This window comes from Fringilla coelebs (genome assembly GCF_963513975.1).
Source record: "Fringilla coelebs genome assembly, chromosome: 1".
NCBI lineage: Eukaryota > Metazoa > Chordata > Aves > Passeriformes > Fringillidae > Fringilla > Fringilla coelebs.
The window spans coordinates 67411026-67435832 of record NC_140028.1 but is presented as its reverse complement, the minus strand read 5'-3'; the positions used below and the strand labels follow the sequence as shown (position 1 = coordinate 67435832).

At 38.8% G+C, this 24807-nt stretch overlaps 1 protein-coding gene across 2 annotated transcripts in view; it reads right to left on the bottom strand.

Moving 5' to 3' along the window:
* GALNT1 (polypeptide N-acetylgalactosaminyltransferase 1) overlaps positions 1-24807 on the bottom strand; it is an 87018-nt gene that overhangs the window by 42187 nt on the left and 20024 nt on the right. Inside the window, exons 2-3 of one of the 2 annotated variants that reach the window (XM_084207714.1) lie at positions 19347-19521; positions 2709-2938 (exon numbers count right to left, since the gene is read on the bottom strand). In XM_084207714.1, coding sequence (XP_084063840.1) covers positions 2709-2847 — 139 coding nt within the window. In that variant the 5' untranslated portion in view covers positions 2848-2938; positions 19347-19521. The remainder of the gene's footprint in view (positions 1-2708; positions 2939-19346; positions 19522-24807) is intronic. The other variant, XM_084207715.1, reaches the window with a different exon arrangement.

Sequence of the window (24807 nt, the reverse complement as noted above, 5' to 3'; positions counted from 1 at the left end):
TTTATCTAACTCACCTTACAGTTCCCCATAACCACACTGAGTTTTCCATAGTTGCACATTGCTTTACTATTACTGATTTAAGATGATGGTATCTTATACCATCAATACCAAGGAGAAAGATCCCAAAGACAATTTAGCTATGGCTCTTGCCTAATTTTATAAAAAAACAAATCCTTCCATTTTCTGTATTAAAAACCTATGGAAAATGTCCTTCTAACTTCATGAAAGCCCAAACTGTCCGAAGTTGTCCTCAAAATCCTTTGCACCTGCTGAAATAGCTAAAGATTGATTTTTCCAACAGAGCAAGCACAACCTAAAATAAATATAAACTCTTCAGAAAAATTTACTCCTATGTTGAGTAAGTTCATTAAATGCCATGGAATTCTTCCATGAATTGCAAAGAGAAGCTATACACCAGAGTGACATGGACAAGAGGATATTAAATTCAGAACACTAGCATAATTCATGCTGAATCAAGGAAACTAATTCAATTATGGAAATTAAAAGCAGAGAAAAAAGTGAAGTGAAAAAGCAGATTTTGATAAAAGCTTCACAGACAAAATAGCCTCAATGTTATCTGAGAAGACTCCAGGCACTCTGAGCAGGAGTAAACCCACTACAGATTCCAAATCAGTAAACTACTGGAACAAGTAAAAATATCTATGATCAGGCATGCAGCTTGGTTAAAAGGAAATGTCACAGGGTCAACCAAGGTTTCTAGCAGACCTATTCCTGCATGTACCTTACTACAAATCAGCTTCTTAAAAAAAAAATAAAAACAAACTGAAAAAAAACCCCACCAAAAAAGAAAATGGACAAAACTATATTTGGGTTTTGTTTAGGTGGTTTTTCATTTGTTTGTTTACCAGTCAACTATAAGATATTAAAAATATATCAAGAATTTTAACACACACAGGTGTGGGTAAAGGTCAGAATGAAGACTGTACTCAACTAAGTAAAATTAGTGCTGCATAGGGGAAGTCATAATACTGATCTGTCAAAACTGAAGGCTTTCCTTCACCTGAAGGTCCCCCCAATAACTTCAAATGCAAAGTTTTCTGAAATTTCAACATTGTCAATATATCACACTAAGTTGATAGATATTGACTTCACCTGCTGTTTTCTGGCATAAGTTATCGGCTTTATGGAAAGCCAAAAATTGGATCTATTCCTACATCACAACACATCAGTCATTGTCTTACCACGTAAGAATTTTCAAACTTCTGTAGAAAAAAAAAATTTAAAAAAAGGACAAAAAAAGACTGAGTTCCTGCTGAGTTCCTGTAGAAGACATACTTTCTACATGAGCCTAATTAATTTTCTTGCCACTTTGCTTTCCTCTTACTGAAAAAGAAACTAAAAAAATGCAATGCCAGCAATGGAAAGTTTAAGTTAGTTCTGCAAAATGCAGGTGGATTAGAACCCCTTTAAAATGTTCACATGCAGTTGTGGAAACAGGAGTCCAGAGGTGCTGAGCACAGAAATTCTACATTCTATACAGGGCTCTCTGTGGAGATTTATTGGCTTGTTTTCATCACAGGGAAAGAAAACAAATAAACCAAATGTGACACTTCTTAAATATCTCCCCAGTGTTAGTCTGTAACAGAGCAACATTATTAAAATACTTCTGAAAATTTCCCAGGAAGGTGAAGGTTCACACCAGATGTCAACAGGTGAAAAAGTTTCTTGTGATGGAAAGCAATAACCTTGAGTGCAATTAACCGATTGGACCTAACAATCAGCATCACTGAAAAGGTTTCCAACATCAGCAGTGAAACATAGACACAGCCTTTTCAGTGGGAGAGACACCAAACTACAGAATTAGGTGCTTCACAAACAAACTGGAGGTGGCAGCTGTCTGCAGTTCTAAATGCATACGCTGAGACACTGCAGGGATGAGAAACCTCCCTGCACCAATCCTTTCTCCCATGTGATCAGCTATGCTAACTTCCTAAAAAAAAAGCTGGCAACATCAATAGCAGTGCTGTCGAAAAAACCCAAAACAAAACAACCCCACACTCAGCTCATCTAATTGCTACATCAAAAACTTAAGAGAGCAATAACAAAACTGAAGCTTATCTGAAAACCTTTCATATTGAATAATACAGCTCTCACTTAAATGTTATCTAGATAAGCATGCACTCATATTTGTCACTTTTACATCCAAGTTCATTCTGTTATCATAAACCTTTTCCTTACAATATTTACTGTGCCTTATTGCCTCAGTGTTTGTCCAAACTTTGGGTTAGGTGGGTTGTGGGGCAGGGGGTGTTTTTCAGTTTGGTTGGTTGAAGTATTTTTTTGCAGGGGCAGGCAGACAAGTGAGCTTGGTTGTTGGCTTGGTTTGTTCTATTAGTATGTCTAATGAAGTTAATAGTGCCTTTGCTTCCTCACTCATGGAAATTTAAAATATCCTTTAGACTGCACTAACATGGCTTAGATTTCTGCACTTCTTGTTGCATAGTTTTTTGGGGTTATTTCATATACATTAGTGCTTAAAATTCTACATCAGAAGTGTTTTAAGTCTGCAACATACATCTCAGGCAACATGGTTATTCTCTAGTCATTCAAAGAAACACAGAATACTCTGTGACTCCTAAATGCTGACGCAATGCTACATTGTTGAGGAAAAAAGAACTCCCAAATCTTTAAAAAGAGTGCAATTTTAAAGGAGCATAATTTAAAGAATACTTTGGCAGAAAACTTACCATCTCCAGCTGGCAGGCCTCGTTCCTTTTTCTCATCACATTTATTGCATTCACTGAAGTACAGCAATAGAAACATATCCAGAAGGACCCAAACCAAAGAGGTGGCAAGGACCACCTTGCAATATGCAAATTTTTTCATGGCACTTTAAGTCAAATACAAAAATAAAAAAGTATAAATAAAAATATCAACAGGTTTTTTTTAATCCAGTTTGAGAGACCACGTTCTATATCTGGAAAAAAAAAGAAAAAGAAAAAGAAGTCACAACCTTTACCTGAGGACAGACACTAAAAGCAGAAATTTTAACTCCATTTTAAAGGTAACAATTTAGCTATCTTATGATGTAGGCAAGAAAATTAATGTCCTATGCATTTCAGTGAGATAAGGAAATGGTGTCAATTATAGCAGCATTATTCCAATCCTTTATAATGTTAACATTCATCACCTGAAACATCAAAATGAGTGACCAAAACAGAGTCCTCTGCTGAGCCACTGGAAAAGAAGGCAGGCACATCTAACGGCATTAGAAAAAACTCTCAGGATCCTCTGGAAACCAGGACAGCCCAAATGAATGAAAACCAGGAACATCTGGGGAAGTAGGATATCACTCTCTACTGTGTGAATCCCATGGCTAATATTTCTCATGCTTCTCCCATGTAGCACACGCTGACATTCTGGGTCCATCACCAGGAATGCTGGCCTACAAATGCCAGGATTTTATCCAGGGCCTAATTGCCTCTTACAAAAGCATCACAAAGACAAATGCCTTACTTTCAGCAAGCCAAAACCAAACATCCCTTTTGGTAAAACAAAACAGCAGGCAAGGTTAACACAGTACCCATAGGCCACCAGGATCATGTACTAGGTATTCAAAGCTAAAGTTAGCAAGTCTGACACTTGATGCCTTTATTAGCTTAATGTTTGATTACAGAGCAAACCTCTATACATTTTTTCAATGTCTATACATTACAATTTTAGAATGCCAACATTTGAAATTTTCTTTTGCCCTACTCAAATCACAGATTTTGTAACTCAAACTGCATATTTCCATGACTAGTAGGGCAGAATCAAGCACAGCTTTGAGCTTCCTCACACTAAAATACGGAGGGCTTAATTTTTAATTTTTTTTAACCACTACTGACATATTTCAACTCAAAGTACTACTGAATTGTTTACCAGTGGGAACAGAACACCAGTTAAAACCAGAATTGTAGACACTCTTCACACAGAAAATGAAGGGAATAAAATAAGGAGAATTTAAAGACATGCTAGGATTTTATAAATTACATACACTAAGTTTTTCTTACATGCTTTCAGTGAAAACTGAAGAATTCATTGAAAAGAGAACTTTAATCACAAGTGTTTGTGCTGGTTTGGACTGATGTAATTTCCTTCACTGTGACCAGCAGAGGCCATGTTTTGGATTTGTGCTGGAAACAGCATTGATAATTCAGGGATGTTTTTGTCACTGCTGATCAGTGCTTACACACTGTGGAGGCCTTTTCTGCTTTTCACCCCACCCCACCAGCGAGGAGGCTGGGGGTGCACAAGAAACTGGAAGGGAACACAGCAGGGACGGCTGACCTCAGCTGACTCAAAAGACATTCCATACCATATGGAATCATATAAAGCTCAGCATATAAAGATGGGGCAAGAAAAACAAAGGAGGGGATGTTTGGAGTGATGGCTTTCGTCTTCCCAAGCAACTGCTGCATGTGATGGAGCCCTGCTCTCCCGGGGATGGCTGAACATCTGCTTGTCCATGGGAAATGGTGAATGAAAGACCAGTTTTGTTTTACTTGTTTGTGCAGCCCTTGCTTTAACTCAACTCATTTTTCATTTTTATTCCTCCCATTCTCTCCTCCACCCCACTGGGGTGGTGGGGAGTGAGTGAGTGGCTGCTGCATGGGGCTTGGATGCCAGCTGGGGTTAAAGCACATCAGTTGTGACTACACAAAAACCTCATTAAAAGCCTGCATTGTTAGGACTGCATTTCCTTCACTATTTCATTGCCATAATTTGACCCCTGCCTCTCCCCACCCTTCTTAAGGGAAAATACCATGATATCCCTTTTCTAAATACAGCTTATTTCTTCTTATTGGCAGCAGACACATTCCTATCTCCCTGCACTCCTTTACAGGGAAGTCACACAGCTTTGGATGGCACAGCAACATAGGAGCCTGTGGCCTTCCACTTGTACAAGGCTAGAAGTGTGTACAACCCTCTGCTTCCTGCATAGGTGCATATAAAATGCCAAGAATGAATGGTTTTTGGGATCTCAGCTTGCACCTATATGGTTTTGGTGTACAGGGATGACTGTAAAAAATTAGGAACTGCAGAAGTATCTGTGACTAACAAACTGATGATACAGTAACAGATGAAATTACCACAAAGAAACATTAAGTGACATACATTATGAAAAAATCCCAGGGGTTTTTCAGTTGGGTTTTTTTTTTAATAGATAAGAGGAAAGACCTGTACTCTGGATCTTGGGAGCTGTACTATGAAATTCTGTAAAATCATCAGCAGCAGTGAAAGAAAAATAAATTTGTTACACACTACTACTGCATCACTACTCCATTAGACAGTATCTGCTCTCTCATCTTGAGTGCTGTGTGAACATCCAGTCTTATAATTTCAAAAAGGATATAGGAGGATTAGAAGGAACAAGTGAGAAGTGTAAAAGGATAAATACAACAAAGAACAGCTTTATTATAAGATGAAAATGGCATTTTTCCTGGCTGGAACAGATGTAACCTAAATCAAGTGGCGGGTCTGTAAAATCAAAAGCTGTATGGAGATGGTAAATAGAGACCAACTGTTGCCTTTTACTCTTACTTATATTGGCAGAAATTAGCAAATTTAGCAGCAAGAGGTTAAAATCCAGAAAAGGAATGTATTCTCCACATTGTGTAGTCATCTAGGGGAGCTGCCTACCACCATCCACAGCCAGCACTGCAAGTCCCTTCATCAACAAATAAATACCAAGTCCTCACCCCTACTTCAGCCAGTCCCTGACTGTGAACTTCAAGTCACTGCATTCCAGGAAAGTACAGCAAGGAAGTATCATTCCTGTTTCCACTATTGTCTGCATCCACTGGCAGAAACAAATACTGTATACAGACAAAATTTGTCCGACATAGTGCATGCCTGCCCTTAAACTCTTCATACAATAGTTTTCTTCTGGTCCAAACTCGGATGCTAAAGAAATGCTTTGGCAAAGAATCAAGTCACACCACCACCCTACTTGTACTTAAAGAACACAAATACTAATAAAATATGTGTTTTAAAAGAAAACTCTACCAATTCTTTTAATTTCACACTTCTTATAGTTCAGACTTGTGAGACATTAGGCTGTAAAACAGTGTAAAACTGTGCACAGGAGCACAGCGCTTTGAGGTCCTCAAATTAGCAAGACACCAGGAGAACCACCATCTAGACTTGCTGCTCTATATCAAGTGCTTTGGAATGCACAGCCTGGTGGTATATCTGCCTCCAACAAGAGAAAATTCCTTTGTCAGTTCAGTGAAATGTCAAAAAGACACTTTGTGAATCCTTGGAGGGTTTGGGGAAGTGATAAAAAGAGAGCAATGCGAAAGTTCAACACAGTTTTCCATCGATAAGGCCCTTCCCTGTGCCTTTAGATGAAGGCTCTCATTCCCTTGAGCAGTGTATCATCTCATGAATTACACTGCATTTTTACCACTGCTTTTATGGCAGCACTCCCCCGTCTGCTTCCCCAGCACAGCAGTGCAGCAGAGGGGCCCAGAAACTCTGATGAAAGAACTGCTCTGAGCACACCAGAGCCTTGACCCAGAGCTCTGGGAAGGGGGCTCCGCCATCCAGGGCTTGGTTCCTCCCTCTGCTGCTGCAGAGGTGGTGGTGGCCTCAACCATGGGAGGAACACTCTACCTGAGTGCTGCTTCTTCAGTGGAAGAGGCTAAGGAGCAAAGTGAGCAAGGATGAACAGCAGGTGGATGCATCTGCACAGAGACCCTGAAGTGCCACGAGTCTGCCCCCCATGATGCAGAAAAGAAAAAAAAAGAGACAGCTAAGCATTGCACTCAAAGGATAAGAGGATGGAAACCCCCAGAATGGAGGCTGAGAGAGACAAATCCAGGAAATTGTGGCAACAGAAGGAAAGCCTGCAGATGTGCCCTTCCACAACAATTATACTGCCTGGGATGCTGTTGAAAGACTGATGAATGGGCCTGAGTTACATTTCCTGAGCACGTGAGGAGCTTCTCAGATAATCGAGGAGTACAAGTTGGAACAAAGCAAAAGCAGCAACAAGAACGGCACTTTAAGGATAGCAAAAAATTAAAAAAAATTTAAAAGGCCGAGAATAATGCAGATCCAGCACTCAGCATGCAAAGGCTAAGATACTCAATGCCTTTTTCAGTTCCTTTGTTATTGGAGGCAGAGTCTGCAAGAGTGAAACTTCATATGCAGGACACAGACTGAGTCAGGGATCTCTTAAACCACTTGGACACGTGCAATTCCATGGCACCAGAAAGGTGGCATTGGAGGGTGCTGAAGGAGCAGGGTGATCTTACAGCAGGGCCATTCTCTATTATCTGTGAAATGTCTGAAATGGTGATCCAGAGATTCCCAGTCCTCAAGATTAGGAAAAGAGTTATCATCAAGTAGGAAAGGAGATTCTGGAGAACCATCTGCTGAGTCAGTCTCACTTCAGTCCTTGCAAACATCATGTAAGAAATCTTACATACAAACACAGAAAACCCCAAGCCAAACCAAAAAACAAACAACAAAATAAAGCAAACCCAATCCCAACCAGATCACCACAACACAAAAACTAAACAGGAAACAGGGAGTACAGATACACCAAAGGCATACCATACTTGAACAACTTGGCAACTCACTTCAAGGATAGCACTGGTTTGGTGAACAAGGGAAGAGCAGTGAATGGTGTTTGCATTAACTTCAACAGGGACTGTGACCATCTTCCAGAGCAGTTTCTCAGAATTTAGTGAGATTTAATGCAAAGAAGTGGGTTATCAGGGGGGTGGACAGCTAGCTGGACCACCAGGCTTTCTGGGTTCTGAGCAGCCATACAAAGTCCAGCTGACAGACCACCACTGGTGACAGCTCTCTGAGGCCAAAGCTGGGGCTGACACTTGCTAGTGTCTTTACTGAGAAGCTGAGGGACAGGACTGAAAGCAGGCTCAGCAAGGCTGCTGGTGACACCCAGCTGGGCTGGAGCACGCAGGCAACACCCTGAAACAACATGTAGATACAGATCTGGGTGGCCAATTCAAGGGACATTCAAAGGCTAGAGAAACAGGCAGGTTCAAACCTCAAATATTCAGTAACTAAAAAGTACAAATGCCTGTTCATAAAGGTCAAGTTGGATAAGGCCCTGAGCAACTTGATCTAGCTGGTGGCATCCCTGCCCATGGCAGGGGCTTGGAACTAGAATCTGACCTTTTAAGTTCCTTCCAACTCAAACCATCTTATGATTCTACAAGTATTATCTATATAGGTGGGTACTACCATGCTAAGAAGCTGCTCTGCAGGAAGAAACCTTTGGAGCCCGAGAGCAAATTCAAAATTAATCAGCAGTGTGTTTTTATGGCAAAGAAAGTCAACTGCATCTACAAACCAGCCTAGCAACCACAGAAATAATCCCCAAATGCATAGACTTAATAATTGCATTTACCTACAGAGTAATGTAATAGAATTGAAGATTTTTGCAAAACCAAGTATTTTTCATCCCTTCAAAATACTGGATTATACCTTGCAAAACCCTTATACTATGGAAGAAAAAGGAGTATTAAAAACACCTTGGAAAAGGTAGGACAAAGGTTGTACTTTATCAAGAATAAAGTGAAAAGAGGAAAAATGGGTGCATTCATGTCTTGTTATTTCTGAAGGTCAAGTGAATTTTTCTTCCCTGTGACAAAATCCATGATACATTTGACACTACAGGAAAAGGTCATCTTTAAAATTACTGCTCATATAAAGAGTATTGTTTCACTTAACCACCTCTTTTACAAACACAGTTGGCATGGGAAAGAAAACTTACTCTTTTTCAGTATAGCACACAAATAGTAATTTTTATCTTTGGATCTACTTTACCTCTGTTTATATTAGTGATCAGTCTTCAATACAACTTTGTGGCAGACTTGACAAAGGAATTCATTGCTGTTATTCAGCTAAATCAGGATTCTACACTGGATGTAGCATGTAATCAGACAAAGCTGATGTAAAGTTTGTTTTCCAGAATTTCAGATATGAACAAACAGAAGCTGGCATAAAATAAGGGCTCATCAAAATTCTGACACAACATTTACTATGTTTAAGCTATTAATATCAATTTATACCAAATGGAAAATGATTAACTGAACAGCATCTAAGAAAAGATTGATGGCCTACATAAAACTGAATTTTCAGCTCCTCAGTCTACTTAGTAATGAGGGAGAAAAACTGGCATAATGTAAGGTAACATATTAGGCATGTGTATGGATTTTTGAGCAAATTTTTAAAAAATGGAGCCAACACAAATTGTTGTGAGCAGTGTCTACAGCTCTGTATCTCTGAACTATAAGAGAGTCCAATCCCATTGGTTACATCCACATTTGAAAAGAGAAGTGATGCCAACACTACGATCAGGTTCCAGAACTATTTTTGCTGCTGTGCTGATGTGTTTTGTTATTTTTTTTTCTTTTTTACTGGCCCATGTTCTAAATTGGTTCTTGTGCTTGTTTGCAGAGAGCTCATTACCATCAGAACATCAGTAGACAAGTTGGTTTGAGGATAAACAAAGCACTACCTTTCAATGCTATGAAAGCAAGTGATAAAAAACCATTTAAATTAGGTCAGCCCATCACCTGTGGAAAACAGATTATTCTTTATCTTTTTCACAGTAACACAAATGCATCCAGTAAATTTCAACAGGCAAAAATAATACTAAAGAGTTTTAGGATGCCAGTAGTCTTCTTCTCAGAAGTTAAAATAAGAGAAGAATATTTCATGGGGCTATGCTCATTTGATGGATTTTGAAAGGTTTTATTATTCATCTGTTCAGTACCATTCAGCAAGTAAGTTCTGAGGAGGTGATGAGAGAAAGCAGATCATACGAGTCTGAATCGTATGAAAACAATTCATTAAAAGCAAACCTGCACTTCAGAAAAATATGAGAAATGTAGGTCAGTAAAATAAATTTCTATTCTTTTTGCTCTGTGTAGGAAGACTACACTTTTAATTCATCAGAAGCAATTTTTTAATTCATAAGTCAATTTTTAATTGACCATTTGGAAAAAATATCAATTATGTTTCTAAAAATGGTGGGCCCTGGAACAAAGGCAGAGTAACAAACACAGAAGCGGCTGACTACAGCTGAAAAATAAGGATGAGCTTCATACACAAAGGCAGAAGCTATTGGTTCATGCCTCCTTTTCTACAAATTAACAGAATGCATTATACTTACAAAAGCAGAAGTTCTTGTGAGGTTAAAATCTCTCATCACATAGAAAAGCAATACCAAAAATGGAACAACAGTAATGCACTCCAACTACAACTCTGTCAAACTGCTTACAACTGTATGGAAGTACATGATGTGTACCTGAACCTCTGATTCTCCCTATTCAGAATCACAGAATCACAGAATACTTCAGCTAGGAAGGGACCTTCTCACCCAAGTAGTCTTTACTTAACCTCTAAACTTTTAAGATTACCTCTAAATACTTCTACATAGTAAGGAAATAGCATTTCTGAATTGAAAAAATTGGCTTTTATAAAGTTTGGCTTTTAAAACAAGTTCTTATAGTTAATGCAAGAAAGTTAATTGAAAATGCAATGTTATTTTGGTACCTATAGTTTTCAGAAACAACTTGTTGAAACAACAGTCACTGAACTTCTGAAAACAATTTATAATTTTGCAAATCAGTGCTTAATGGTTTCTCAAATTAGTTTGTAAAAATGCCAAATTCCCGCAATACAGCGTTTTTGAGAATGGAACAAAAGATTATTTACACGACTGCTCAAATGAAAGCCCTTGAAAACACTTAAATTACACTTTTTCCCAGTCATAATCAGACCTATTTAGCTTGACTTTATGAAAGCCCTGTCTTGCTTGCAGGAAGAAATTGCAGTGGGCAAGGTTTCAAAGGACCAGAAGAACAATATTTTAATCAAATAATAAAAGTTCAAACCAATTCAATGCACAGATTTTGGATTTACATTCTTTTTCCACAGCAATTTTTCCTATGCAAGAAAAGGAATAAATTGATCCAGGAGGGAGATGAAATATTCCCTATCAGAATATCACTGTAAATATTGCAAGAGCTCAAGAGGATAGCTAAAATTTGAAAATTAGGAACACAATAAAAGTACAAAGACTACTGCTGTCATATAACCAGCTGAGATGCACTAGATGTCTGTTCTATGACTTTGAAGTAGATTTCAAATGAAATGTTTGAGGCAACAACTTCATTCCTCTGTTGTTCTACAGGTTGCATAAAAATTATCTAAAACCAGACATCTCATTCAGGGATTCTTCAAACATTCCCATTCTCTCAACTGCTCTACAATTTAAAATATACTTCTATTATGTCCAGTGAAAAATCAAATTACATTACTTAATATTGCCAATCCAATAACAAAAAAAAAACAACTATACACCTTTTTAGAGAACTGCTTCAAATATTTGGAGCACATCATTAGCCCAGGTTAACTGCAACACATAAGAAAATGAATACACAGATATATAACACCCTGAAGCAAAAAGAAGTAGGTGTTTGCATGGGCATTAAGTTATTGGCTGTTGTTACAGTCCTGGCAGGTAAAGTTTAAATCACTACTATTCAAATCTTTTCCCTCTTAGATTGAACCACAGAACTGCCTCTCATGACAGGTGCAGAATAGGCAATCCTTTTGGAAAGCAGATTTATAAGCCAAAAGACAGTTATTTCTTTTCCTGAAACAATTGCAGCCTTAAATTGGGTTACTGACACCTCAGATGCTGACAGAGAGCAAACATTACTCTTCCAAGCCATAGCTACCATGCATGCACACTCTGGGAGGGCTGCTGAGGGTGCTTAACTAAGAGAAACAGCCAGCTTGAGAATACAGGCAGTATTTTCATCACTGAGTATCAGAGGCAGCACAAAGACAATGAGCAATTCATCAGTGAAAAAAAGCTTTTGTTGTTAACAGCAGCAAGAGATGATTTAAGCACTAAGCTCATAAAGCCTTGACATGCAATAATTAATGGCTGAAGATGCATCAGTAAGACCTATTTGAGCCTTCTGCTACCCTTCCCAGCAGCCTGGAAGGCTGAAGTGGACTAGAACCGCTGGAATAGTTTTGTTTTTTGGAAGACTCACAGACGGTGACCCAGCACTTAGCTTTTCCAGCACAGCAACACTCCTGCCAATCAGCATCCCAGAGCTATAAACTGACTCCAGTTTTTAATAACTCCCTGAAGAGCTGTGTTAGCTGGTCTTTCAACCCCAACACCACAGGACTTTTAGAGAAAAATTGAGGTCACATCAACACAGGTGTTGTAGGTGAGGACCTCCATTTCCTCAAGAAAAACAATCTGTCATGTGAGGTACAGACTGTGCAAGTTTACCATTACTCAGAAGCAACAGCTTAAAACAAAGTAATTTTAGGCTCCCTGTTGGATCTAAACGGTCTTTAAAGAAATTAAAAGCTGAACTACCCAAAATTTATATTGCAGCAGAGTAGTGTCACAGTGGCAGAGATTAGGCTATTAGTAGACTATTAGCTGTCTCCAAGAAAGAGCTGTAAACACCTCCACATGTTTTAGGCTCTCAGTCTCATGACAGGATGCAACACTGAAGGCTTCTAGCCAAGAGCAGCATCACCTGGACTTACAAGGCATAGGTTCCCTAAGAAACAAAGCATCCAAGCAGTCAAGGACTTCTAATAATCAAAAATTCATACATTTCCAAAAGTTATTTTAAACAACTTGGCAAGTGTCAGTTGAGCTGTAAGTAGAATAGGCTACCTGATAGGACTTCTTTTAAAGTTAAATTTCTTTCTGAAAAAAAATTAATTTAGTGTTGTGAGCAAGCTTCTTTTGCAGCAGATTAGACTATGTGGAAATAAAACCACAGTACGCTGTTTCATATTCTTAATGCTCATATTTTCCGTCTTCCTTTACAATGTTTCTGCACAGTTCAGAAAATCAAACTGACTTCCAAAATGTTTTAAAAGTTCAACATTTAGTTGTCCAACAAACTTAGAATTTACCAGCAGAGACAGAGCTAAAATGGATGCTATACTTATCAAGAGGTCGCTCTTCAAACAAATGTGTCAAATAATGGAATTTTCTGCTGATTTTACTTTCTTCAGTCTGCACACAACACTCAAAAATGTCAGGCAGCATTTGCTTTTGAAGTATTTTGAGGAAATAAGCAAATTCCTCTTGAACACACTGATGAGCACAGACAAAAGGGTCTCAAATTCACTCTCTATTTTGCTATTAAGTTAGAAGAAAAGAAAACTAAAAACTCAGGTTTCAGTATGAAAGAATTACCAACTTCAAGGAGAAATCCTTCACTACTTGAAGATCAGGTGAATTCACCATCACAAAACTAGCTACATATTTTTCATAGACAAAAACTTATGCAGGCTCCAAAAAATCAAATGAATAAATCTTATGCAAGACAACTATGACACCTTCCTTGTATGTTGTAAGAAATTATTAAATCTTTCAAGCTAAGTCTCAAATGTTCAAAAATATCAAATCTCCATAAAGCTTCTGATTATTTTTTAGGTATGTATCAAAGCCACAAGCTAGAGTGGAATGAAATTGTTCATTAATTCTTCAAACATTTTTAAAGATGGCAGAAAATTACATAGGAAAGTAGCCATCATTAAGGATGAATCACCAATGGGCAAGAATTTGATTTAGAGAAAAGCAGAGTAAGCTAATTAGAGAAAAAAAAAATATACAGGAGACTTCTGGAAACATTGGGTAAGTTGCAGTCAATAGATTCAATCATCCTTTTGTGAATAAGTGCAGAAACCTCTAATCCTGAGAACTTTCTACTGTAGATTAAAAATCCAGCAGGGAAAATTGAAAAAATACCAAATAACTTTGAAGAACACATTTTCTTTGCCTTCAGCGTATGTGAAAAATATTCAAAATAGTGTTTTAGAAGAAAAGCTTTGAAATAAGCACAGGTAAAGAAAAAACCATCATACATGCTGGGGTTATAGGGTGTTTATCACAGAGAAGCTGGCTGAATTCTGCCTAGAGTAATGGCAGAACTTGCTGAAAAATCAAATGCAGATATCAAGTTAAAAACTGCTGAAAGGACTAATGTGTGAAGACACGTGTGAAGACTTGAAGAATTAGGATATATAATTTGAAAACATTTGGTTGACAATCACTTAACACACGGCGGGTTCTACCATCACAAGAAAAATGAAGAATGATATTGCAAGTAGAATGAAGAATGGCAAAGAATTCAATCAAATTAACAAGTTTTACCTCCCATTCCTTTAAAAGTGCCACTGCAGATAGTTTAAAATAAAAATCTAAAAGTACCACACCTCGTCATGTCTAGGGAAGCACCCAAATTCTAACCAAAATAAGTCAGCACTTCTCCAGGGCTAAACCCTTTTTGAAATCCAGAGAAAACATCAGATCTCCATCAACAAAAGTCTAGCAACAACAACAACAGCAATAAAAAACCCAAACAAAACAAACAAAAAACCCCCCGTGTGTTGTTTCTCTTTCTCTAGAAAGAAAAGACTGATCAGATATGGAGAAAAAAAAAGAAAAGCTAGCATTGTCAAATTTTGCGATACACTAAAGTTTTGCAGCGTTTCTCCCAAAAGCTTGTGCTCCTTTGGTTTGTATCCATAAAAAGTCTACCTAGAGAGCAAAAAGGCAGTGTTTCTAGAGAAAGGCAACGTAGCTTCTAAGCATACAATCCCGGATAAGCCTGTTCTCACATCACAAAGCTGTGTGCTCAGCAGGTAGCTTCTGCTGCTAACAACTGTTCTGTACTTAATTAACACACACAGTATTGCACTAAAGAGAAGAGTCTTCACATCCATTGTTCCCTTTCCCTCTTAGACTCACTTGTTTTAGACGCAGTTTTTCTTAATTCTGTCTTTTCAGAGATCACTGACAACAAAAATTTGAGAAATATGACACTTTTATGTCCTTTGTTTTAATTGTTAATCCATGCAAATGTACACACGGTATAAAAAGAACAACTAAGATTTTCTTCAACCATGAGACTCATCAATTTTTCCATGTAAAGTTTATTTCTAATATAGGCAATATCCAAATTTTGGGTTCTACACTGAAGTGGGGAACAAGAAGAAAGAACTCTCAGATAAAAAGCTAAAAAGGCAGAATAATAAATGCAGAGTTCTGGAAATCCTTTAGAACTTGAGAACACTTTCAAGACTGGACAAGGCAAGAACACAGTGATAGGGAGAAGTTGCTAGAATAGTTTTCAAGCAGACTCTTACTGCAATGGCTCTTCTTGGGGACTAGGATCCTGGATCTTTGTCCATGTGGAATCATAAGCACTGGTACTGGTCTCTGCACAGGAACTGAGCCTAGACTCTAGAATTCAGACTTCAGGTGAGCTACAGAGGTTTATATGCTGACCTGTGATGCCTGACATCACAAGAGAATTCCCAGAGGTATCAGTACTGCCCATTTTGAGCAAAGATTGCAAAGGTTGGATTCACACTGAGACATTTTCACCACAGAATTCTACTCTCCCTTTCCTTTTCAGTGCCTTTTTGCCTTTGCTGTTCAAGCAGCTAAGTATCCTTAACGCCGGCAGAGAGCAGCTATGACCAATTCAGGTTCCTGCAAGCAGACACCCCCTCCTACCCCACTGCTCTTACACCTGCATCTCCTAGTTTGCTACCATACCAACAAAAGTTAACAGGTAACAGGTAGAGACAGGATGGAAAATGATCTTCTACTGCTGGACTCAACACTGTAGAAGAAGAGGAGGAGAAAGTGACAGAAGAACCCACCTATCTAAGAAATATAAAGCAGCCTGTATTATTCAAAAAGCCTGGGGCACACACTATCCACCCATCCAATAAATATGTACCTGTAAAAGTAGATAAATATGAGCCAAATCACAGAGATTTTAATTGAGCATGCACATACTTCTTCCCAGCTTTCAACTTCATTGAAAAATATATAAAAAGTTTACATTCAAGTTCACTTTTGGTCAAAAACAGAACTGTGGAAAAGATAAATTGAGTTCCACAGAAATAAAAGTCCTATTTTCTTAATGGCTTTACAAATCTGCACTTTAAAAAAAAAAAAGAAAAAAAAAGAACAACCTGATCATGCTTTGAGCTCATTTACGGGAGAAAATGCTAGAAAAGCAAAAATCAATAAAACTTAAAAAAATTAGTTTTCACTTCGGCCATAGAAATTACTTAAACAAGGTCATTTTCAAAATAAAATGCTAAATTTTCATTATTCTGTAATAAATGCTTTTCAAATGTTGCTGCATTTTATTTCTTGAATATTTCTTTTTGTTTCTTAGATATTTCTTAGAAAAATAATTGGTAGATTATCTCAGACATTAAATTTCAAGACTATACTCTTAAAGCTGTGGATCCCAAAACATGTTTTTCATCTGGCCTAACTTGTAAATTTTCATCCTCCCAAATTTAAATAAAACAGCCATATCATGATATAGAAAATGCATCAGTAAGGTAAAAAAGAAAAAAAAAAAAATTTATTTCTTGTCCTGTACTACAGCAGTCCAGAGAAATCCGAAGAGTGGGATATGCAATTTGAGGCAGAAAGATTATTTTGTGGAAGAGTTCATTTGTTTCCCCTGTTACCTATAAGTGTGATGAAAACAATTTTCTGCATAGTTGCATAGGGAAAACAATCAGCAGAACATTCAGGAAGGCAGGTATGCATCAGACTTCAGTGAAGTGCTTAAATTTCTTCAAATACTTTGGTGCTTATTTTTGCTTTTTATCCCCAGAAACTGTTGGGCACTTCATGAAAAAACAGCTAGGGTATTTAATTTGACATCAAATGATTTTTGAAGGTATAAAGCTTGTAGCAACTTGAGCTGTTTTACAATTCAAAATTAATTCCTGACTAGAAGCCAAGAGACAGGTCACCATAAAAAAGGTCAATCTGTCAGACAATATTAAAGAAAGGAATGTGATGGAACTGTTTTGGAAATTTAACTACATATTAATTGAAAATCACAGAATTTTTAGAAATAAAATCACTGCTAAAATTAAAATTTAAATTAAATCAGAGATCAGATATTTTTTAAAACATCTTCTAAAATTCTGTGCTCCAAGACAATTAAAATTACTCTTCAATACCTTTTCTGAAAGATTTTCACCTTCTCTGAAAGCTCTAGAATCTTTACAAGGAGAGATAGTAGACATGCCTTAGAAGCCAGACCATGGTTAAAGATTTATCAGCACACCATTACTGCATAAGTAGCTGCTACTCCAACACGCCAGCCTTCTGCTCTGCCAGCAAAAATCTACACAGCAACGAAGAAACTTAATCAGAGAACTGACACAGCTGAAAAAGAACCAAGAACAATTGTGTTTATTCACCCACATTAGTCTCTCAGTGCACACTCAGACCAATCGGTATTCTCTCTAAAAGAAGTTATTTCTACTCAAATCTGTCATCTCACTAAACTCAACATCAGTCAGCAACCACAGAAGAGGTGATTGGGACACCTTGAAAAAAAATTAGTGAAGATATCACTTGAGTGGCCAAAAGAAGTAAACCCAGAAGTAAAAAAATTGCTCTACTTTTTTTTATCCTAGATTTTTTTTTTCTTATCAGCCTCCCCTACTAAAGAGTATTAGGCAGTAATTTTGGATATACTTTTTCCTTTCCTCTAAACTGATGCTCGTTCCAGTTACACCTCTGAAGGACTGAATTTAAGACTATTAAGACTACATATTACATCTTTTGAAGTTGACTGGAAAAGGACCCACTCAAACATGAAACACACTTTTCCCATTTTGCAGTGCTGAACCTGAACTTCAGAATCGGACCCAAAGAGTCCTTCAGAACTCAGTCTGTGAAAACTAATCTATGAAAACTGCTTATAGGTTTCAGGAAAGAAAAAAATCAGGAAAAAAGTTAGCACAAAATGTCAATACCAATGACTCCAAGTGCAGGACACCATTTAACACACCAAATACAACTGCACTGGTTAAACTTCTCTGCCAAAGGAAACGGACCTGTCACACCACATCCTTGCCTGTCCATCCCATTAAACTTTGGCTCTCCATCTTGCTTCAGTCAAGCTTAAAAGAAGCGTAGGAGACGCACACACGGAGGAGGCTTCAGGAGCGCTCGGTTGTTAAACACCTCACTGCACAGCCAATGACTGCACAGCGCTGGTCTAATAAATCATCTTTTGTCTGACAAGGATGCTTTAAGGGAACTGGGTTTGCTGTAGAAACACAGAATAAAACTCAGGCTTTCTTAGGTCATCTGGATGGAAAGTTGATCTGAATTCCAGTTCACTGGACTAAATAACTCTTTTCAAGATATTCTGAGAGGGTAAAGGTGAATTTAGGAAAACTAATAATGAGGTCCTTTATTTACTTGGATGCTGTGCTTCCCAGTACTCAGAGAAAACCACAGTAACAGTTTAATTAGGTCTGCACTAGTATCTGAAGGGATTCTTACGGAAACTTGTTTAATAGCTGCAGACAACTGAACTGGTCCAACAGGATACAGAAGGAACAGTAAAATATGGAATATGCATGCAGACTATTGACCCTGGCTGGATTCCAGGCGCCCACCAAAGTCACTGTCCCATCCCTCCTCAGCTGGACTAGGGAAAGAAAATATAACAAAGGGTTTGTGAGTCAAGGACAGGGATAAATCTCTCACTATCACAGGCAAAACAGACTCAAGATGGGGAAACCAGTTCAGTTCATTGCCAATCAAATCAGAGCAGAATGAGAAATAAAACTAAATCTTTAAAAAACTTTCCTCACACCCCTCCCATCTTCCCAGGCTCAACTTCTCTCCCAGTTTTCTTAACCTTCTCCTCCCCCTAGCAGCACAGGAGAACAGGGAATGAGGGTTAAAGTCAGTTCATCACATCCTGGCTCTGCCTCTCTTTCCTCCACAGAGGGAGGATTACTCACACTACTCTCCTGCTCCCACAGGAAGCAGCCCTTGACAAACTCCTCCAACCTGAGTCTTTCCCATGTGCTGCAGCTCTTCATGAACTGCTCCAGCACGGCTCCTTTCCATAGGGTGCAGTCCATCAGGAACATTGTTCTAGCACGGGTTTCCTACACAGCGCCCCAGAGACTCCACCACTGCCAGCGATGGGCTCAGCCTCAGCCAGTGGCAGGTCCCTCTGGGAGATGGCTGCCACTGGTTCCATTTGACACAGGGGAAGTTTCTAGCAGCTTCTCAGAGAAGATGCCTCTAAATAAGTCACTAGCAAAAGCTTGCCACACCAGCCCAGTGCGATCCAGCCACAAAGCGCGCGGGCAGGCATTCAGTGGTCCCTCTGCTCTGAAACACACCCAAAGCAGACAGACCTGACCAAAGCACCAAGAATTCCTGGAACATGACCCAAAGCAGACAGACCTGACCAAAGCACCAAAAATTCCTGGAACACGTTTGTACTCACCTCCTCTGCAGGTTTACAGCCATCTGGACGGTCCACTAGCAGGGGTGGCAAAATCCTGACACATTGCTGCAGAGCACCTGTGGCAGGAACCATACAGCAACAGACTGGCCTAGGCCATTCCAACATGAACGTAGAAGCAAGAGAGGTATTCCACCAGAAAGGTCCTAAGGCTGTCCTAGAGGAAAAAACAGAAATTCAGATAAGTTCCTAGCTCAATTCTGGCAGATCTTGAGGTGCAAGGGGAGGAAAGTTTCCCATTTAAGATTTCAAAATCTAAAATCCCATGAAGGGAGAAGGAGTCAAAGACTGTTTCTAAAAAGAGGCAGTGAACTGTGCTTGTGAGGAAAACAACATATGCAGGGAAGAGTGGAGAGGTGGAACAAGTCATCAACATTTTTTAGCCTTCCAGATGATATGATTTAAGTGGGAGGACTGCCTGTCCTCCCAAATAAGCTGTTATCTATTTTTGAGTTCTATATATGTCGTTCTCTATCCAATCATGAATACTTAGCACAACAAACTATGAATTGTTCTCAGTAAGGCAAGAAAACAGCCTCCTCAAAAAACAGCACACATTCACATGAGCAGCTCCCCAGATGATCACTCTTTTGGACTAAATCTTCCTATACATATTCTAGCTTATAGATGTAGGGGTTTTTACATTCTTTCATCTCTCGCCCACAAGTTAAACATTAGCATTTATAATGACAGCTTTTGGAAAAAAAAGGTGTTATTACAGTAACACAGACTTGACGCTTAAGAAGCAACGTTTTTTCACTTCTAGAAAAAAAAAAAGTGACACCTGAAAAATGATGCCTGAGCCTTTCCAAGTCGTATCCATTAAAACTGTAGCAAGACTGAATGAATTCCTTCAAATCTCTGCATTTGCCCAGTTAACACAGCAATGTCTGAAGGAAATTCTAAACAGCTGAAAACTAAAGAATGTGTTCTAACATTGAAGAGAGATTTGTTCAATTTTTAATTTTAGGTAATATTTGCCATATATTATTCAAGCTTGTATCTTGCACTTGCCATGTTACATCTGAACCTACTAAGCTAGTCAAGTTTCTTGACTGCCTGCCTCTGCCTGTTTAAACTGTTACCTCTAGGTATCTATCCAGGTGAAAAACTTTGTAGAAAGGAGGAAAAAAAACCAAAACTTGCTGATACTAAGGTAACACGACAGTAGGGAGAAAGTATATGGTAAGGAAGGTTAAGATTGGCAGTGACAGAAAAGGTGTTTGTCAACCACCTAACTATTAATTATTACCCCAATACTGAAGCAGATAAAATTAGTGTAATACTTGGCAGTTTCCCTTTTTTTTTTGCATACCAAAGTAGAAGGGGAAAATATCTTGGCTCAAAGTCTGATTATTAATGAAACTGGCTAAAGAGCTCCTTGAAATGATACCAATTTGTACCAAATCTGAAAAAAACAGGGAAGTTTCAAGGGCCAAAAAAAAATAAAAGCAAGACACATCCAGCAGGAAACCTAACATAAATAATGTTTGTTTCTTTTCTGAACATGTTAATATAAGAGATCATGGCATCATTCTGAAGAGACCCAACCTCCTTTATCAAAGCCAATCAGCTGTTGCCTTCAAGAGGTTAAACAGATTTCCATGATATATCTGACCAGGCTCTACACTGTAACATGCAATACACCCACACAAAAAAAAATTACAAGTGTTGCTTATGTTAAATTAGCCTTTTGTGTAGCACTTTTCTTCACTAAAACACAGGTGCCTTAGAGAGGTGGGTGAAGAATATGATCCATTTTTACCAATGGGGAAACAGGTCTGTTACTGGTCAAGTGGCTGGAAAGTCTGGGAGCTAATTTCCTTCTACCCACTCTAAAGTTTAAACTGAAGTATCTCTCTCTATATCTGTCTGGTTAGATGAAGGTCCTTACTTTGGTGATTTTGCTAATTCATATATTTTTTGAAAGGATCCTAAGATTCTTTGCTCAGTGCTGTCCAGACACTGACTAGAAGTAGTCCTTATAAAACACAGAACAAGAAGCCAAAGAGTGAGAGAAGGACACACAGGGAATGGCCCATGTTGCCATTAGTAAGCAAGGCACAGCTACCAAGGGCAGATGTTCGCTTATTTGTAGTGAGCTTCCACACACTTAAAAGCTTATTATTTCCCTTGATCTTTTCTTTGGGTTACAAAAATGCCAATTCAATCATTCCTTCTGCACACAGCACCTTTTCTAAACCATCAGTCATTAAACTCCTGAGGCAAATTAAGTGTGCCTACATCTTTCTTGAAGTACAATGGCCAAAACAGATACAGTACTTTAATTTCACAATACAGAACAAAGCAAAAGGTTCAACTCCTCATCCTCCAGATTATACCACCAATTAGTCATGCCAATACATACACACACCTCTTCTTTGTCAACCATGCTGCGGTGTCGGCTCTCATTTTATAATCCATAGTGAGGAACAGAGTGGCAGGAGAAACTTAACAGATGTTCTCCATATTTTATTTTGGCCTAAATATACAGCATTCAACTTATTCTTCTAAATCAGATCCTATTCTCCCAGGCCATCTTTCCAACATTTAAGATTTTTCTGAATTGCCATCCCACCTTTGTGTAACTGCATTTATTCCCAAACACATCTTTAGATTTCATAACCATATGCTAATTAGCCAGTATGAACAAGAACAGTTAGCTGAAATAATATTATAAAATCCCATACAATATGCTTCCCTTGCTACTAAAGAGAACTACTGAAAAACCTCTGGCTACTGTTAACCTAATGAGTTTACACATATCCTAAAATAGCTTTTTTTATCTAGGCCGTATTTCCTTAGTTTGCCCTGTTACAGTATCACATGGGGGTTTCTCCAGTCCACAAGCTTCCTCTTAGAGAGGATATTGTACTGCCTTGATGATGCATTTCTGATCTTCACAGAATCATAGAATGGTTTGGATTGGAAGGAACCTTAAAGACCATCCAGTTCCAGCCCCCCACCACAGGAAGGGACACCTTCCACCAGAACAGGTTGCTGAAGCCCCATCCAATCTGGCCTTGAATACTTCCAGGGACTGGGCATCCACAACATCTCTGGGCAGCCTATTCTCGTGCCTCACCACCCTCACAACAAAGTTCTTTTTATATCTAATCAGTATCTACCGTCTTTCAGTTTAAAGCCATTACCCATTGTCCTGTAATTATCTGTCCTTGCAAAAAGCCCCTTCTCAACTCTCTTTTAACTCCCTTTAGGTACTGGAAGGTCTAAGGTCTCCCTGGAGCCCTCTCTTCTCCAGGCAGGAATCTCTCAGCCTGTCTGCACAGATGTGCTCCAGCCCCCTGACCATGCTGGTGTTCCTGCTCTGGCCCCACTCCAGCGGTGCACATGGTTCCTGTGCTGGAGCCCCGAGCTGGACCCTGCACTGCAGAGGGGCAGAATGCCCCACACCCCCTTGCCCTGCAGCCCACACTGCTTTGGAGGCAGCCCAGGGCATGCTCATCCTTCTGGGCTGGGAGTGCACATCGCTGGGGCATCTTGAGCTTCTCATCCTCTAAAAACACCAACGCCCACCCTACCTGTATTTGTACCCCAGGCTAATCCCCCTCCCCCCACCTCCTGCTTATATACAGGGCATGATGTTCTGTGCTATGGAATATCCCTTTGGCCAGTTTGGCTCAGCTGAACCAGCCATGCTCCCTCCCAGCTTCTTGCACACCCCCTCAAGAGCATGAGGCACTAACAATTCCTTGCCTTGAGTAAGTCCTACTTAGCAACAACTAAAACATCAGTGTGTTATCAACACAATTCCCATACTGAATCCAAAACACAACTCTGTACCAGCTACTAAGATGAAAATTAAGTCTATCACAGCCAAAACCAGGACATCACTTAAAAATGAAGAAAGGTTTATTTGAAACTTATTTAAACCTAAACAAATTTTAGCCAGTCAATCTAAAATGCTGACCAGATTCACAACTACAATGTTTGTAGAGTGCAAAATACAACTATCTCATATTCAAGCAAGTGGCTAAACTGAATAGTCTCAATATTTGCATTCCTTTTATGTAGAGAACTTTCTTCTGATACATTTAATGTTTAAAACAGCAACAATCATGCAGAGCTATCTATGCCCAATGAAATAGCTATCCCTACTTGTCACACTCCACTTACCACTTTCACCTCTTCCTAAATATAATATGGATTGACTGTATGATTTTTTTAGCCATGCATTACCTTTCTAGTCTGTGCAGTCAATTTCTTTTGTATTCAGTGAAACACCTCCTCACACGTACAAAATCATGCACGTGCCATAAAATATGGAGCCAACTCCATTGCATCAACTTTTTTTTCTACCAGCTCATTACAGTGGTATGACCCCTCACAAAGTCAGAAAAATCAGTGCAAGAGACTGAACAGAAAAGCATTAAATTATTAGGGCGCCATTAAACTGTGAAGAAAACAGATCTGTAACACTGAGAAAACCACATCATCTTCCTGTTATTCCTGAAGTGACCAAAAATACATAAAAAACCCAGGGTGTACTACAAAACAACCACAGTTTTGTTTCATAAGTCTCCATGGCTTTATCTTATACAGAAAGACAGCAAGGGGGAAAAAAATCATTTGAGTAAATCTTTCTTAAGGCAGAAAATTAAAAGATTTTTTTTTACTGCATGCACTTTCTTTCAAAAAAAAAAAAAAGATTCATAGGCATCATTTATAACAGAAGCAGCAAAGCCATAAAGACAGGTATTATGTTTAACAGCTGTTAAGTACACACTGCTATCATATTATCTCGCCAAAACTTAGGAAAAAACTGTCAAGGTAACAGTTGCTTTGATCAGACTGACATCTAAAATGCATGTCAGTGCTTTTCCTGGCCTTCACTAACAGGTTGTTCACCAACCCAGCAATGATTCTGGCACACACAGCCATGCAAACAAAACAGCAGCACCTCCTCCTCACAGGTCTCCTGCTGCCCATGGGGACAGGGACTCAAAGCAGCACAAGCCAACACAAGCAGTGTGTGAAAGGGACCCAGAGTGATTGAATCCACAGAGGTATTTTGAAGTAAGTATGATTTTTAGAAGTCAACTGCAAAATGCACCCCAACCTGTACCCCCAAATCAAGAGTACTGAAAAGCTCTATTTCATGTTGCTTGAGAGCACTCCACTGCTGGAAAGCACCAGAAAAAATCCAGAAGTACAAGACAGCCTACTGATCTCACCAGTGAAGTGTATACTGTCATATTGTGCATCATTACTAAATCCCTTTGGACTGTAAGAAATAGCTTTTTCATAATACTAACTACCTACACAGAATTGTTCAACTCACCCCCAAAAAAAAAACAAACCAACCCAAAAAACCCCCAAAAAACTCCCTAGTTTTCATAACCTCACAACTGCTCTCCAGAAAGACAAAAACCCAAAATATTCAAAAATCAGGAGAAGCACTGCAGGGTTGTAAAGATGATAG